The sequence below is a fragment of the Diabrotica virgifera genome, chromosome 5 (genome assembly GCF_917563875.1).
Source record: "Diabrotica virgifera virgifera chromosome 5, PGI_DIABVI_V3a".
In the NCBI taxonomy this organism is placed as follows: Eukaryota; Metazoa; Arthropoda; class Insecta; order Coleoptera; family Chrysomelidae; genus Diabrotica; species Diabrotica virgifera.
Window position 1 is genome coordinate 112,128,828 of NC_065447.1, and position 12,700 is coordinate 112,141,527.

General features: G+C 30.7%; 1 protein-coding gene across 1 annotated transcript in view; it reads right to left on the bottom strand.

The window, feature by feature from the left end:
• LOC126884299 (sulfite oxidase-like) overlaps positions 1-12,700 on the bottom strand; it is a 111,674-nt gene that overhangs the window by 38,824 nt on the left and 60,150 nt on the right. Inside the window, exons 5-6 of the mRNA XM_050650239.1 lie at positions 6,191-6,380; positions 4,973-5,104 (exon numbers count right to left, since the gene is read on the bottom strand). Of these exons, the coding sequence (XP_050506196.1) occupies positions 4,973-5,104; positions 6,191-6,380 (322 nt within the window). The remainder of the gene's footprint in view (positions 1-4,972; positions 5,105-6,190; positions 6,381-12,700) is intronic.

Here is a 12,700-nt window from a genome sequence, read left to right on the forward strand (position 1 = left end):
TTTAAAAATCATATTGGCCACCATATAGCCGATATCAGATTTAAATCCAATCGAGCATTTATATGACTTTTTAAAACATCGCAATCGTAAACTTAATCATAAACCTATGACACGTAGAGGGCTAAGGATTGCAGCACAAAAAAATTCACTTCACATGATAATTTCACATTGTCAATATGCAATATTTTTGTCCATGAGTGTATAAAACAATATATAAAATATTCAATATAGTAAATAATAAAAATAAATCTGAATTGTCAACACCGCAACTGTCAAATAAGTGTTACCAATTTATGCCAAAATGTCACCTTCGTTCGTTCACAGTTAAAGTGGGATCCGGACAAATGTGCCTAATAAAAACCTTTTGTAAACGCTTTTATTTAATTCAATAGTTTGCATAAAATCTTTAGACGTTAATTTGACTGCCTTTTCTTCAATGCAAATGAATGAAAATTTGCAGACATATTTATTCGCGGGAACAATACACGAATAGTCAATAATTTTTTTTATGTTTATTAATTGTTTAAATAAAAAAAAAACGATTTTAATGGAAAATGCTTAAATTCTCTTGTTTTTTACAATGTAGAAACTTGAAACTTTTACCTTTTGTAGCTAATGATATGAACTATACATAATTTTACTTTTTACGTTAATTGTTTACGTTATGCTTCATAGATAAACAATGAAGTTTCAAATTTTGAACGCTCATATTTGTTTATATAAAAATCGGCGCTTATGGTAGGGGAGCCCAAGCGGGGATTTTTGCAGTTACTTGAGCGCGTCAGATTATCATATGGGGAGAAACCTGGTACCCTGAAGATGTACCTCTGCCATATATTGGCTCTTAACACAGGGAAGTTCGTTATGGGGAGCCCGAAAAAAAATCTATCCTTAAAAATACTCGAAATTGTCAGATTAAGATAAGGTAAGTTTAATACATGCAAAAGAGTGTATATTTCAAAAATAAAAATCTGACGATTTGAGCGGGGCGTAAGGAAATGCGTGAATCAAAAAGTTTCACAAAAAAAAGCGAATATTTCGCGAAATGAACGTCAGATCGAAAAACTAAAAAATACGTCTTCAATATTTTTCAAAAATCGATTGAATGGTACCAAACATGACCCCCCACGGAGAGGGTTGGGGAGTAAATTTAAAATTTTAAATTCAAACCCGCGATATTTTGCAAAATAAACATCAGATCTAAAAACAGCAAAATACAATTTCATTATGTTTTTGAAAAATATATCGAATGGTATCAAACATGACCTCCCACGGAGGTGGGGTTGGAGGTTACTTTAAAATCTTAAATGGAAGCCCCAAATTTTTATTGCAGATTTGGATTCTATACGTAAAAATAGGCAACTTATTCGAGACATTTTTTCGAGCTATGGATAGATGGCGCTATCATCGGAAAAAACGATTGTTGGAAATGGAAAATTAAATTAAAAAGTGGAAAGTTCCCACTAAAATGGAAAATTTTACTTAAATTTTTTTAGTTTTAGGACCTAATAATCACAACCCAATAGGTCCCCATAACGCTCGAGTGACTGCAAATTTAGCATACTTTGCTCCCCTATTATTCGTGTCAAATTTCAATATGATACGAAACAAAACTTCACGATAGCTTAGTGTGAAAACCTCGTATCTCATTTCACAGAAAATTTTACAGGAGAGACTTTAAACTTAATTTCTTAGACCAGTAAGGATCTGTGAAAAAACGTCTATTTTCGGATGTGAGAGGTGGCATTCGGATTTTTGCAGATAAAGTTAGGTGACACCTTCAGTAATAATAATTGACTTATGCTTCTTCTCAAATATGCACGGAACATTAATAAAAAAATTAAAATATTTAAAAATTTCGAAAAATGTCGATTTTTTTCTGCTTTCTTCGCTTATAACTTTAAAACGATTCGTTTTGGAACAAGGTCGTTGAGAAATAAAATAAAGATAATTGAATTTTGTATGATATACAACTGGTCAAAAATGTCTTAAGGTATTACCTTTTCTGCAATATAGCAATAAATACAAAATAAGGGGGCAAAATACGCCTGTTGTTATTCAATGTTTTTAACCACTTTGGTGGCACTTAGAACCTTAATAATTCGCTTAGGAAATTTGTTTTAACATACTTAAACCGTGTACCAAATTTCATTAAAATCGACTTAATAGATTTTGCATAATAAATTTGCAATCTAAATGTTTTTAAAAAAGTTCAAATTTTTTAAAATCTTTCTGAACAAAAAGTAGACCATTTAGAAGTTGCCTAATTTTTTTACATATAAAGAGGTGCTCTACCTATCTAATACACTTTACAGAATTAAAATACGATTATTTAAGGGGTCTCAGCAATGTTTTAAACTTATAAACAATTTTTTGGCTTATAAACAAATAGCTTTGTTTAATAATAAAAAAATTAATTTTTAGAAATGCAAATAATTAAAACCGGTATAATTTGACTTAGACTTTCAAATTCTGTCAGCATAATTGCTATTTTATTTTTTAATCAACAGTTATTCGCGTTCAAAAATTTCAATTTTTCGAATTTTTGAAAGTTCCACTGCGTTTATCTCGAAAACTATGCATCCTACGTAAAAACTTGTAAGAACATTTTTTGCTTAGAATTACCCAAGAAATACAAAAAAATGTTTTATTTTGCGAAAAATCGATGTTATGTAATTCCTCAAGTTCTTTGTTTATAACAATCTTATCGGCATCCGGATCAACTGTTACCCAAAAAAATAGTGTTCTACGGGTCAAAAATACATAAAAATCTTGGATAAGTCCATCTAAATAAAGGAGCCCGTAGCACCCCCTCCTGACCACAGGACTAATTTGTTTATAAGCCAAAAAATTGTTTATAACTTTGCTGTTATAATTGCTGAGGCTGCTTAAACAATCCGATTTCAATTCTGTAAAGTGCATTAGATAGGTGGAGTGCTTCTTTATATGTAAAAAAATGGACAAATCTTTGTATGTTCTAGTTATTGTTGTGCAAGATTTTAAAAAATTTTAATTTTTTAAAAAAAGTTTAGATTGCAAAATTATTATTCAAAATCTAGTAAGTCAATTTTAATGAAATTTGGTGTACGGTTTTAGCACATTACAAAAATTTTCTAAGCGAATTAGGAAGGTTCCAAGTGTAACCTAAGTGATGGAAAATCATTGAATCAGGACAGGCTTGTTTTGCTCTCTTATTTTATATTTATTGCTATTTTGCAGCAAGGGTGATAAATTAAGATATTGTTAACCAATCGCATCTGATAGAAAATTCAATTATCTTTGTTTTATTATACGATGACTATACGACTTTGTTCCAAAATGAATCGTTTTAAAGATATAAGCAAAAAAAGTAAAAAAAAAAACGAAATTTTTTTAAATTTTTAAATATTTTATTTTTTTTATTAATGTTCCGGGCATATTTAAGAAGGAGCATAAATTAATTATTATTATCGAAGCTATCACCTTACTTTATCCGCAAAAATCTGAATGCCACCTCTCACGTCCACCTAAAAACAGATCCTTACTGGTCTATTCTGCATATTATAACTTAAAACAAAAAAACTATGTTTACATATTTTTGATTATGTTTAGAGCATTACACATACATTTTTCATATATATTTTGGGTTAGAGTATGCAGAAATTCAGTTTAAAGTCACTCATGTAAAATTTTCTGTACAATGAGATATGAGGTTTTCACACTAAGCCATCGTCAACCAAACATCGAATTAAAAAAATTCCTGTTTTTATCGTAGTCTTAGAAAAACCACCGGTAGAGAGGTTTTGTGCTACAATTAACATTAACGCATTCGTTTTGGCGTATTAATTAAACGCATTTCTTTAGTTCAATCGTTTGGGTCAAATCTTTGGACGTTAATTTGACTGCCTTTTGCTCAATGCAAATGACTAAAAATTTGCAGACATATGGATTCGCGGAAACAATACACGAATAGTCAATAAAAAAATTGTTTATGTTTATTAATTGTCTAAATAAAAAAACGATTTTAACGGAAAATGATTAAAATCAATGATTAAATTTAAAGGAAAATGTAAAAGTTTTTTACAATGAAGAAATTTGAAACTTTTACAAATTGTAGCTAATTATATGAGCTATACATAATTTCACTTTTTACGTTAATTGTTTACGTTATGCAATAAAGTTTCAAATTTTTTGCCGATTCCGACTACTTTTCATGTTTGTACCTACATCATATGTTTTATACATAATTTAATAAACATGACGATATATTTTAATGTTTGAAAAGTGTAAGACTAAAAAGTAAAAAATAAAAAAAATATGAAAAAAATTTTTTTAAGAAACGCTTTTCTTTAGTTACAAGTGCCTAAAATTAAAAATATTATAAAAAATCAACTAAAAAGCAAAAAATAAAAAAAAAAAAAATTGAAAAAATCTAACACATTCGTTAAAGAAAATCGTGGGGCCAAAACCGTTTATTCGATGAAGATGCGCCACGCTTTTCTTTAACGAATGTGTTAGATTTTTTCAGTTTTTTTTATTTTTTGTTTTTTAGTTGATTTTTTATAATATTTTTAATTTTAGGCACTCGTAACTAAAGAAAAGCGTTTCTTAAAAAAATTTTTTTCATATTTCTTTTATTTATCCATTTATGCAAATTAAATGAAACAAGTTATGGTATGTTTCTTTAAGTTTACATTAATAACATATAAATCTTCAAATATTCTTTCTATGGCTGTAATTCCGGTGTACTTGGCTAAACGATTCTAAGAACGAACAGACCTATAACTTAAATATTCTATGTTGGTATCATGTGACATCACTTGCTGTGACGTGGATGGCGTGCAACGGTATTTATACTGTACGAACCATTTGTATCACAATTAAGATGTGGCCGTAAATGAAAATTTCTTGAGTTATGACACTATTTTTATAAGTATGCAATGTATTAATATTAAGATATATAATGTAATGGGAAAAAAGAAACTGCAGATACCTGAACATGTTTATATTTTTGATCATTCTCGTCCATACCAGCAAGTAACAAAACATCACGTAAATATACACCACTCCAAGTAGCGTTGCCGATAGCTGCTGCTCCCCAATTTAAACCTTTGACAGGTCTAACCTGAAATAAAACATGTCATTTATAATAACTACTACATATTATAAGTTTACAATCAGTTTTAGTTTCTCACAAAGAAATTATTTATTTATTGTATTATTATTAAAATCTTCATTGGTTTTCCAACTTTATCATGAAGATCTGTTTTAACAGGTCCTAGTAAAACAGTAACCCGTTGTCATTATCACACAGTGTTTTCGTACTTCCAGAATAGTAGAGAATACAGGGAAATCGGAAATAATTAAAAGTAAAGATATTATGAATCTAGAATTAATAAAATCTGTTAAGGGTGAATGAATATCGATGAATCGTAAAGAATCCCCGTTAAACATCTTATTAACAATAAAGTTTTACTAGTTTGCAAAAGGAGTTATTTTGCGCAATTTATTCCAAATTAAAAACATATCTGTTAATTATTGAACGTACAGCAAATAGTGTTCATTGAATATAGTACGTGAAGCTGCCCAGTTAGCTGAGAAGTGATTGTATCCGCCTTTGATGCTGAATGATGCTTGTTCGATATCCACTACAAACTCAAAAAGTATTGCGCATGTTGCCGATTCGAACGCCTGCGCCCTGGAAAACCTTACAGCTTCTCCATACTTGGCCATACTGAGTCGACGTTAAAGTGTAGATTCCGCATGTCTATGTACAGCTGCGGCCAGTGAATAATTTACACCCTTTGCACGCTAATTTAATTTTGTTAAATATGTATCTAGTAGGGGATTTTTTGAATTTTTGCCTTGTTTAAACGCACTTTATACGTCAATGTGACGTTAATTACCAGTGGCGACACAGAATAGGTTGATTACAATCAAAATAAAATGTAAATATGAAGCTGTAAATTATCAGTGACCGCAGCTGTACGTTTAATGATACACATCATAGAAATATGCAATGAAGCTTGCTGCACACAAAACGTTATACTCACGTCACATCAGACTCAAATGGAACAAATCAGATTTTAGTCTCAGATGTCATCTCAATACGATATCAATTTTCTTCATTTCATCACAGACTTAATCGAAATATAAGATGCCTACTAAATTTATAAAATTTTATTTACCGGATATTATTAAATATCTTTACCTGTATCATTTCACTTCGTCTATTACCGGCGCACATGATAGTAGCAGTAATGGTATGCTTTGGCATTTTTTTCAATTGCTCCAACGTAAAAACGGTTACTTTATTTTTTCCTTCAATGTCTATTTCCAATTCGTAACTATCTGGATTAATTTCTGGAACAGGTAAATGATTCCTAACGTAGAATAGTTCACTAAAAACGTTATGAATAATACAATGTACAGACATTAAAGCAAAATTGTAAGAATAGTTATATATTATTAAAATATGTTAACCTTCGGATGACCAAGCGGGGGAAATTGTGACCCCAGCGTATGTTTTTCTTTAATAAATTCAAAAGTATTTTCAATTTTTAACTCATTATTTTTTTATTTGACTTTAATATCATTCTAGATATCCTCATATTTTGAAATAAAAAAAATTCCCTATATTTTACGAATAAAAAATATATTCTGAAGTTGATGTTTAGTAAAATACCGTCTATTATGTGTAATTCCAAGTAGTTTTACGCTTATGACGTCGACAAAAAAAAACACTTCATTTTTTTTTTAATTGTCATTTTTGACCTAGGGGTCTTTCCCCCCCCCCCATTGGTCATCCGTGTAACAAAAAAAGGTTGGTCATCGGAAGGTTAAAGGCGAATCTTAACTTTGGAGAATATCCAAAAACAGGAAGTAACTCACAAATATTATAGAACTAAAGGAGGCGGTTAAATGAATATTAGCAGTGCATGGAGAATAAATTTATTACAAAAAGCTCAGTAGAAACTTATGGACAGAACTTAAAAGTCTTAGTAGTGCACAGTTGACGAAACCTAAATGTGAAAGCGTAATTTTAATCATGCCATTTAGATTTTGCGTCATAATCGTTTTCAGCGTTCAAATTTCTCAGTTCTTAAAAACAATTAACAAATTATAAATAAACAATTATTTTTCAAAAATACTGCAGCATTTAGATCTGCCTCAAGTGTCGAATGAAATAGCAAAATTGGTATAGTCCTTTTCATGAGCATTTTTCAGTGCGTCAAAAATGATAGAAAAAAAGGTAAGTCCGTGATAATACACACTTATTCTAACATGATATTTTAGTTAAATCTGATAGTTGTCACATTTTATTTGCAATTTGGCATAAAAACAAATCATTTGTGTTTATTGCATTTATAAAATGATATTTTCTTTGATTTGTATAGTCATAAATTGTACAGATTATATTCGTAGATATATTATATAATTCATAAATAATTTTTTTCGATTATAGCGCCGTCTATCGACAACTAGAATAAATGTTATAAATGTCTGTAATCTCCGACGTGCCTTTTTTTCTGTCATATACAATTTAATGCGTTAGAAAAAAATCGAAAAACTGTGACGCACTGAAAGATCCTCATGAGAAAAAGAATAGAAAAGTGGTCTTTAAGTGAAGTGGCTGCTGACTTAGATGTCAATTGGCATCTGATTGACAACAACAACGAACTCTTACATGAACAACAAAGATTGTGAAGACATTTCAGACAAGCGCTGTATGGATGCTCTCTAATATCAATAAAAATAATGCTCGTATATAATATAACCGTCAAAATTCTTTTGAAACTGCTGTGAAAGCACAAAACCAACATTATTTGCAAGATCTCCCAGAAGAGATGTAAAATTAGTTTGCATACTTATGGTGTAACTTGGATAGCGTTCCCTAAGTATTACTGGCCCTCTCTCGGTGTTCATCATTACTAATGTGAGGCGAGCATGACCAAAAGCTTTTAATGATTATTCCTACATAAACGAGAATTTGCACTATTTACGACTCCGCTATTCGTATCGCAGTCCAAATAACTAACATTTTAAGTTTCAGATCCCATGTTTTGCCACAAAGCCCACAGTACGTCCAAAGAGACCTTGTTGATTTAGTAGCGATATTCGCGAGGTGAGAATTTCATGTAAGTTTGACTGAGAATGATAGTGGTGTCAGATTCGTCGTCACAGAATTAATTGTTAATTTCCTTCTATTTGTGAATTAAAAGTTTCTAGCCCGATCAAAGAACAATCTGACCCAAAAAAAACAAAGGATGGATGAAAATTTGGGAATAGGTAGTTGAAATTGTCTATTATTATATAAGAAGAAGTTTACAATTCTACACCCCCTCCATTTTACAAATATTGGGAAATTACCCCTTCTTAGGGGTGAAAAAATATACATTCAAATAAGTCCGGAATTGGATAAAATTACCAATTCTAAGCAACTTTTATTCTATAGAGTTTTTTTCACTAAGTCAATACTTTTCGAGATTTGCGACTGAATATGTCCATTTTTAACAAAAAAAACATGTTATTGGACGGTTTTTCGGAAATAACGGAAAAAGTGAAAAAAATGGTGTATGTATGAAGTCTGTAGACTCAGTAGAAGCAGAGTTGTAGCTAATGAAATGTAGATTATTATTCGTCCAAATCCAATATTTCAACGTGAAATAACCAAAAAAATGAAGCAATTTTTGGGGAACACTCATTAGAAGTTTATAAAAAAAGGTTATTTTTGTTTTTTTTTAAAGAGTTTCTAGCATCAAAAGTAAGCAAGTTACGCTCAAAATAAAATTGGTGCCTTTTTTGTGGTAAAAAAAATTGGAAAAATCATCAAATTTCGAGGAAAACTCATCACAACTTTTTTTAGTGCTTAAAAAAGGTTTATTTTTATTAAAAAAAACTTCTAACATTGAAAAAGTGAGTTACGCTCAAAATGTTGGACCCTTTATTAGCATCCTGGGATTAGCATCCCAAATAAAATTATTAATCGTTACCGCTTCATAAGTTACTTTGCTTATGTATTCTTTATATGATCTGTAAGTTACATCGGTTCAAAGTGCTTATTTTTGACAAGGCTGTAGTTAAAATGGTTTGAACGAGTCACAAATCACGAGTGTATGCAAATTTTGAACAGCCATAGCATAACCAATTTTTGTCCAACAGGAAAAAAACCAAAATATTCAGAAAAGCAAAACGTACATTTTATTATTCTTTGAGATTTTTGGTATTACTAATAATTTTTAAGTTATTTTGAAAATAAAAAGAAATTAAAAAAAAATTCAAAAATGAGCACTTTGAACCAATGAAACTTATAGATCATATAAACAATACATAATAGTCCGGGAGGTAGTGTCAAATTTAACCGGAGCATTTTAGCATGGCTGTTTTCTTTTTATTTAGTTAGGTGTTCCAAAGCTTATTAACAAATGATGTGTCAGCTGGCCCAAAACCGGGGATTTTAGGCTAGAAAAGTAAAATGTGAAACTTGATGGAAAAACGCTACAACTTATATATCAAATATTTATCTCCGTGACTTACGTGTATACAAGCCAAGATACCTAACTACTGGCTTTCACCCAGACGACTCGGGTTCAATTTCTGGCCCTGAAAATCTTTTTTGTTTTTAAAATTGACATTTTGATTTGAAAAATAATTATTTTTTGATAATACCACGTTTTTATTATTTATACGACACAATATAAAAAAGTCTGTATGTCTTTTATAGAATCGTAAACTATGCATTTGATCATAATATGATAATTTCATAATATTATTATGATTGACCTCCTTAATAAACAAAGTTGTACATAATCCCCTGAAGCTTCCTTAGTTAGTACGACCAATCTAAGTGAAAAAGGGGGTTCCCCCCCCCCGACGGTCTTTTTTATTTTTTTTTGAGCCTTATTTTTCAGTTTTCTATCACCAACCCCTTATTAATCTAAATATTTCCTTGTTCTTTAAGATACATAGAAATGAACGTTTGTCTGTATGCCTCTTATCGAATCGTAAACTATGCATTTGATCATATGACCACCTCAAGCAAAGTTGTTGTACATGAACCCGGGAAGGTTTCTGAGTTAATACGACCAATCTAAGTAATCATTATTTTTTACGCAGACACCACAAAAACAATATTGTTTTTCTATGGGTGCTATACAATATGCAACTTCTCTCACTACTTACATACATTCAAAACGAACAATTCCTCACGCAGTGAGAAAAATCAGCAATTGCAGTGAGAAATATTTTTTCTCACGGGTTTTCCTACGGTCTTCCATACTATGATCACCGTTTCCATGGTAACATGCACAATACAAACACAATTAATGTTGTTAAATAAATGTGTTAAAGCAAAACTTACCAGGAATTATCTTTCAAAACTGTTCAAAAATATGTTTATTAAAATTTAAAAAAATAAGGTATATAAATTTTAAGAATATTAAATTAAATACCTACATGTATATGTATTTTATTTCAAATTATGCATATAATATACCTAAAAGCACCTAAATTATTTAATTTTGAAGTTTGAACTCTTGACAAAACCGCATCCATAGAAAAAGTACAGTGTACAACACATGAGAAAATGACATATTTCTCCCTCGCTTGATTTGCGGCCCTCGCCTCGTGCCAACAAACTTCTGCGCTCGTGAGAAATCTGTCTTTTTTCTCTCTTGTTGTGCAATATACTAATTTTTTCAATTGATAGAATAGAGAATAGAAATATGCTTTATTGTCATGAAAAATTTAACAATTTTATAGACAAAGCTTACAAGAATCATAAATAAGAACAATAACAAATAACAAATACAATTTACTAAAATGATATAAATCGTCTATATAAATAAAAATAATGAAGAGAAACAAAAAAAAACAGTAACAATCTATTGCAAAATTTAAAAAAAAAATTTGCAAATTGCATATTCTACCTTAAGAAATTTAATAAGTTAAGTTAAGCTGCTGCATATGACACTCAAATATAGATTAAGATTATACTTATAAATAAGAATACTGTACTTTCTTAGTTATTGGTTAAGAAACTCTGCTGTTGAATAATATGGTCTTTCAGATAAATAGGCTTTAGTCATTTTACGGAACGTGGGGAAAGATGTTGCAGATTTAAGTTGTAGAGGGAGATGGTTGTAAAGTTTTTTTGCAGAATATAATATAGATTTCTTTACTAACTCACTGGACGGGATCGGTAAATAGATGTCAAAGGTAGAATTTCTGGTGGAATAGTCATGTCTAGGTCTTGCTGGAAAGACATGTAGATGTTTACGAATTAAGCAAACAGTTTCTAAAATATATAAAGAAGGTAGTGTTAGAATCCTGTGATCTTTGAAGTAGCTTCTGCAATGTGTTGTTCTTCTGAGGCCAAACAGATATCTTATTGCTCTTTTTTGTAATTTAAAAATAACATCAGTTTGGGCAGCCGCACCAGAACCCCAAAAAGGGAGACCATATCGAAGATGTGACTCGAACAAAGAAAAATATGTTATTTTGGAAGAGGCTAAATTCATTTCCTTCGAAACAGATCTTATTGCAAAGCAAGCTGAGGATAGTTTCTTGCTTAACACATCAATATGAAGGGACCATTTCAGATTGCTATCTAAAAAAATACCAAGAAACTTTACAGAATCAACGATACTGATCTGGCTGTTATGAAGAGGTAAGGGTTGAAGAGCTCCTTTATAGGACAATGCTACTGTTTTATCTACGTTAAAAGAGAGTAAATTTGAATCGGACCAAGATTTTATTGTAAGTAGATCAGAAGTTATAGTAGCATGAAGAGTTGCGATATTTGAGTTGCTCCAAGTGATACTGGTATCATCAGCAAAAAGAAAAACTTTTCCATCGATTTTTAAGCTAGTGATGTCATTAATAAAGATAAGGAAAAGTAGAGGACCCAATAGTCAACCTTGTGGTACCCCACATACAACATTTTTGAGACTAGAGTCTGTATCATTTGCTCTAACCAGTTGTTTCCTATTATCCAAGTAAGATTGAAACCAGTTCGAAGAAATACCTCGAATTCCGTAGAAATCTAGTTTTTTTATCAAAATGTCGTGATTCACACAATCAAAAGCTTTGGCATAATCACAAAAAACAGTGGCAGTGTGCAGATTATTGTTTAATGCTTGATAAACCTCATGTAGTACAGAAAACATGGCATCTGTGGTACATTTATTATTTAAAAAGCCGAACTGATTTTGTGATAAAATATTGTTATCAACGAGAAAGGACATAAGTCGGGCTTTTATGAGTTTCTCAATAATTTTGGAGAGTACCGGTAGTAATGCAATAGGTCTATAGTTGCAGGCATTTGATTTTTCACCACCCTTATGAAGAGGAATAATGATGGCCGTCTTTAGGCACTCTGGAAATTTACCTTTCTCAAAAGAATCATTAATTAGAGAGATAAGGACTCCCAACACACTGTCTGGGAGATTTGAGAAAATTTTTATGGATAGTCCATCGGTACTACAGGAAGATTTGCTTTTGATATTATTGATTGTCTGAATCAGTTCAGATTTATCAACCGGTCTTATATAGAATGAATTCGAGACCTTTCCTGAATTAGGGAGATAGGAAATGGGATCTTGTTGTGACACAATAGTTGATGTTATATTTTTACTCACATTAACAAAGTATTCATTTAGATTTTCTGGGTCTGGAAGGGAAAATGTTTGAGCTGTGTGAGTTTTATTACGAAGATCGTTTA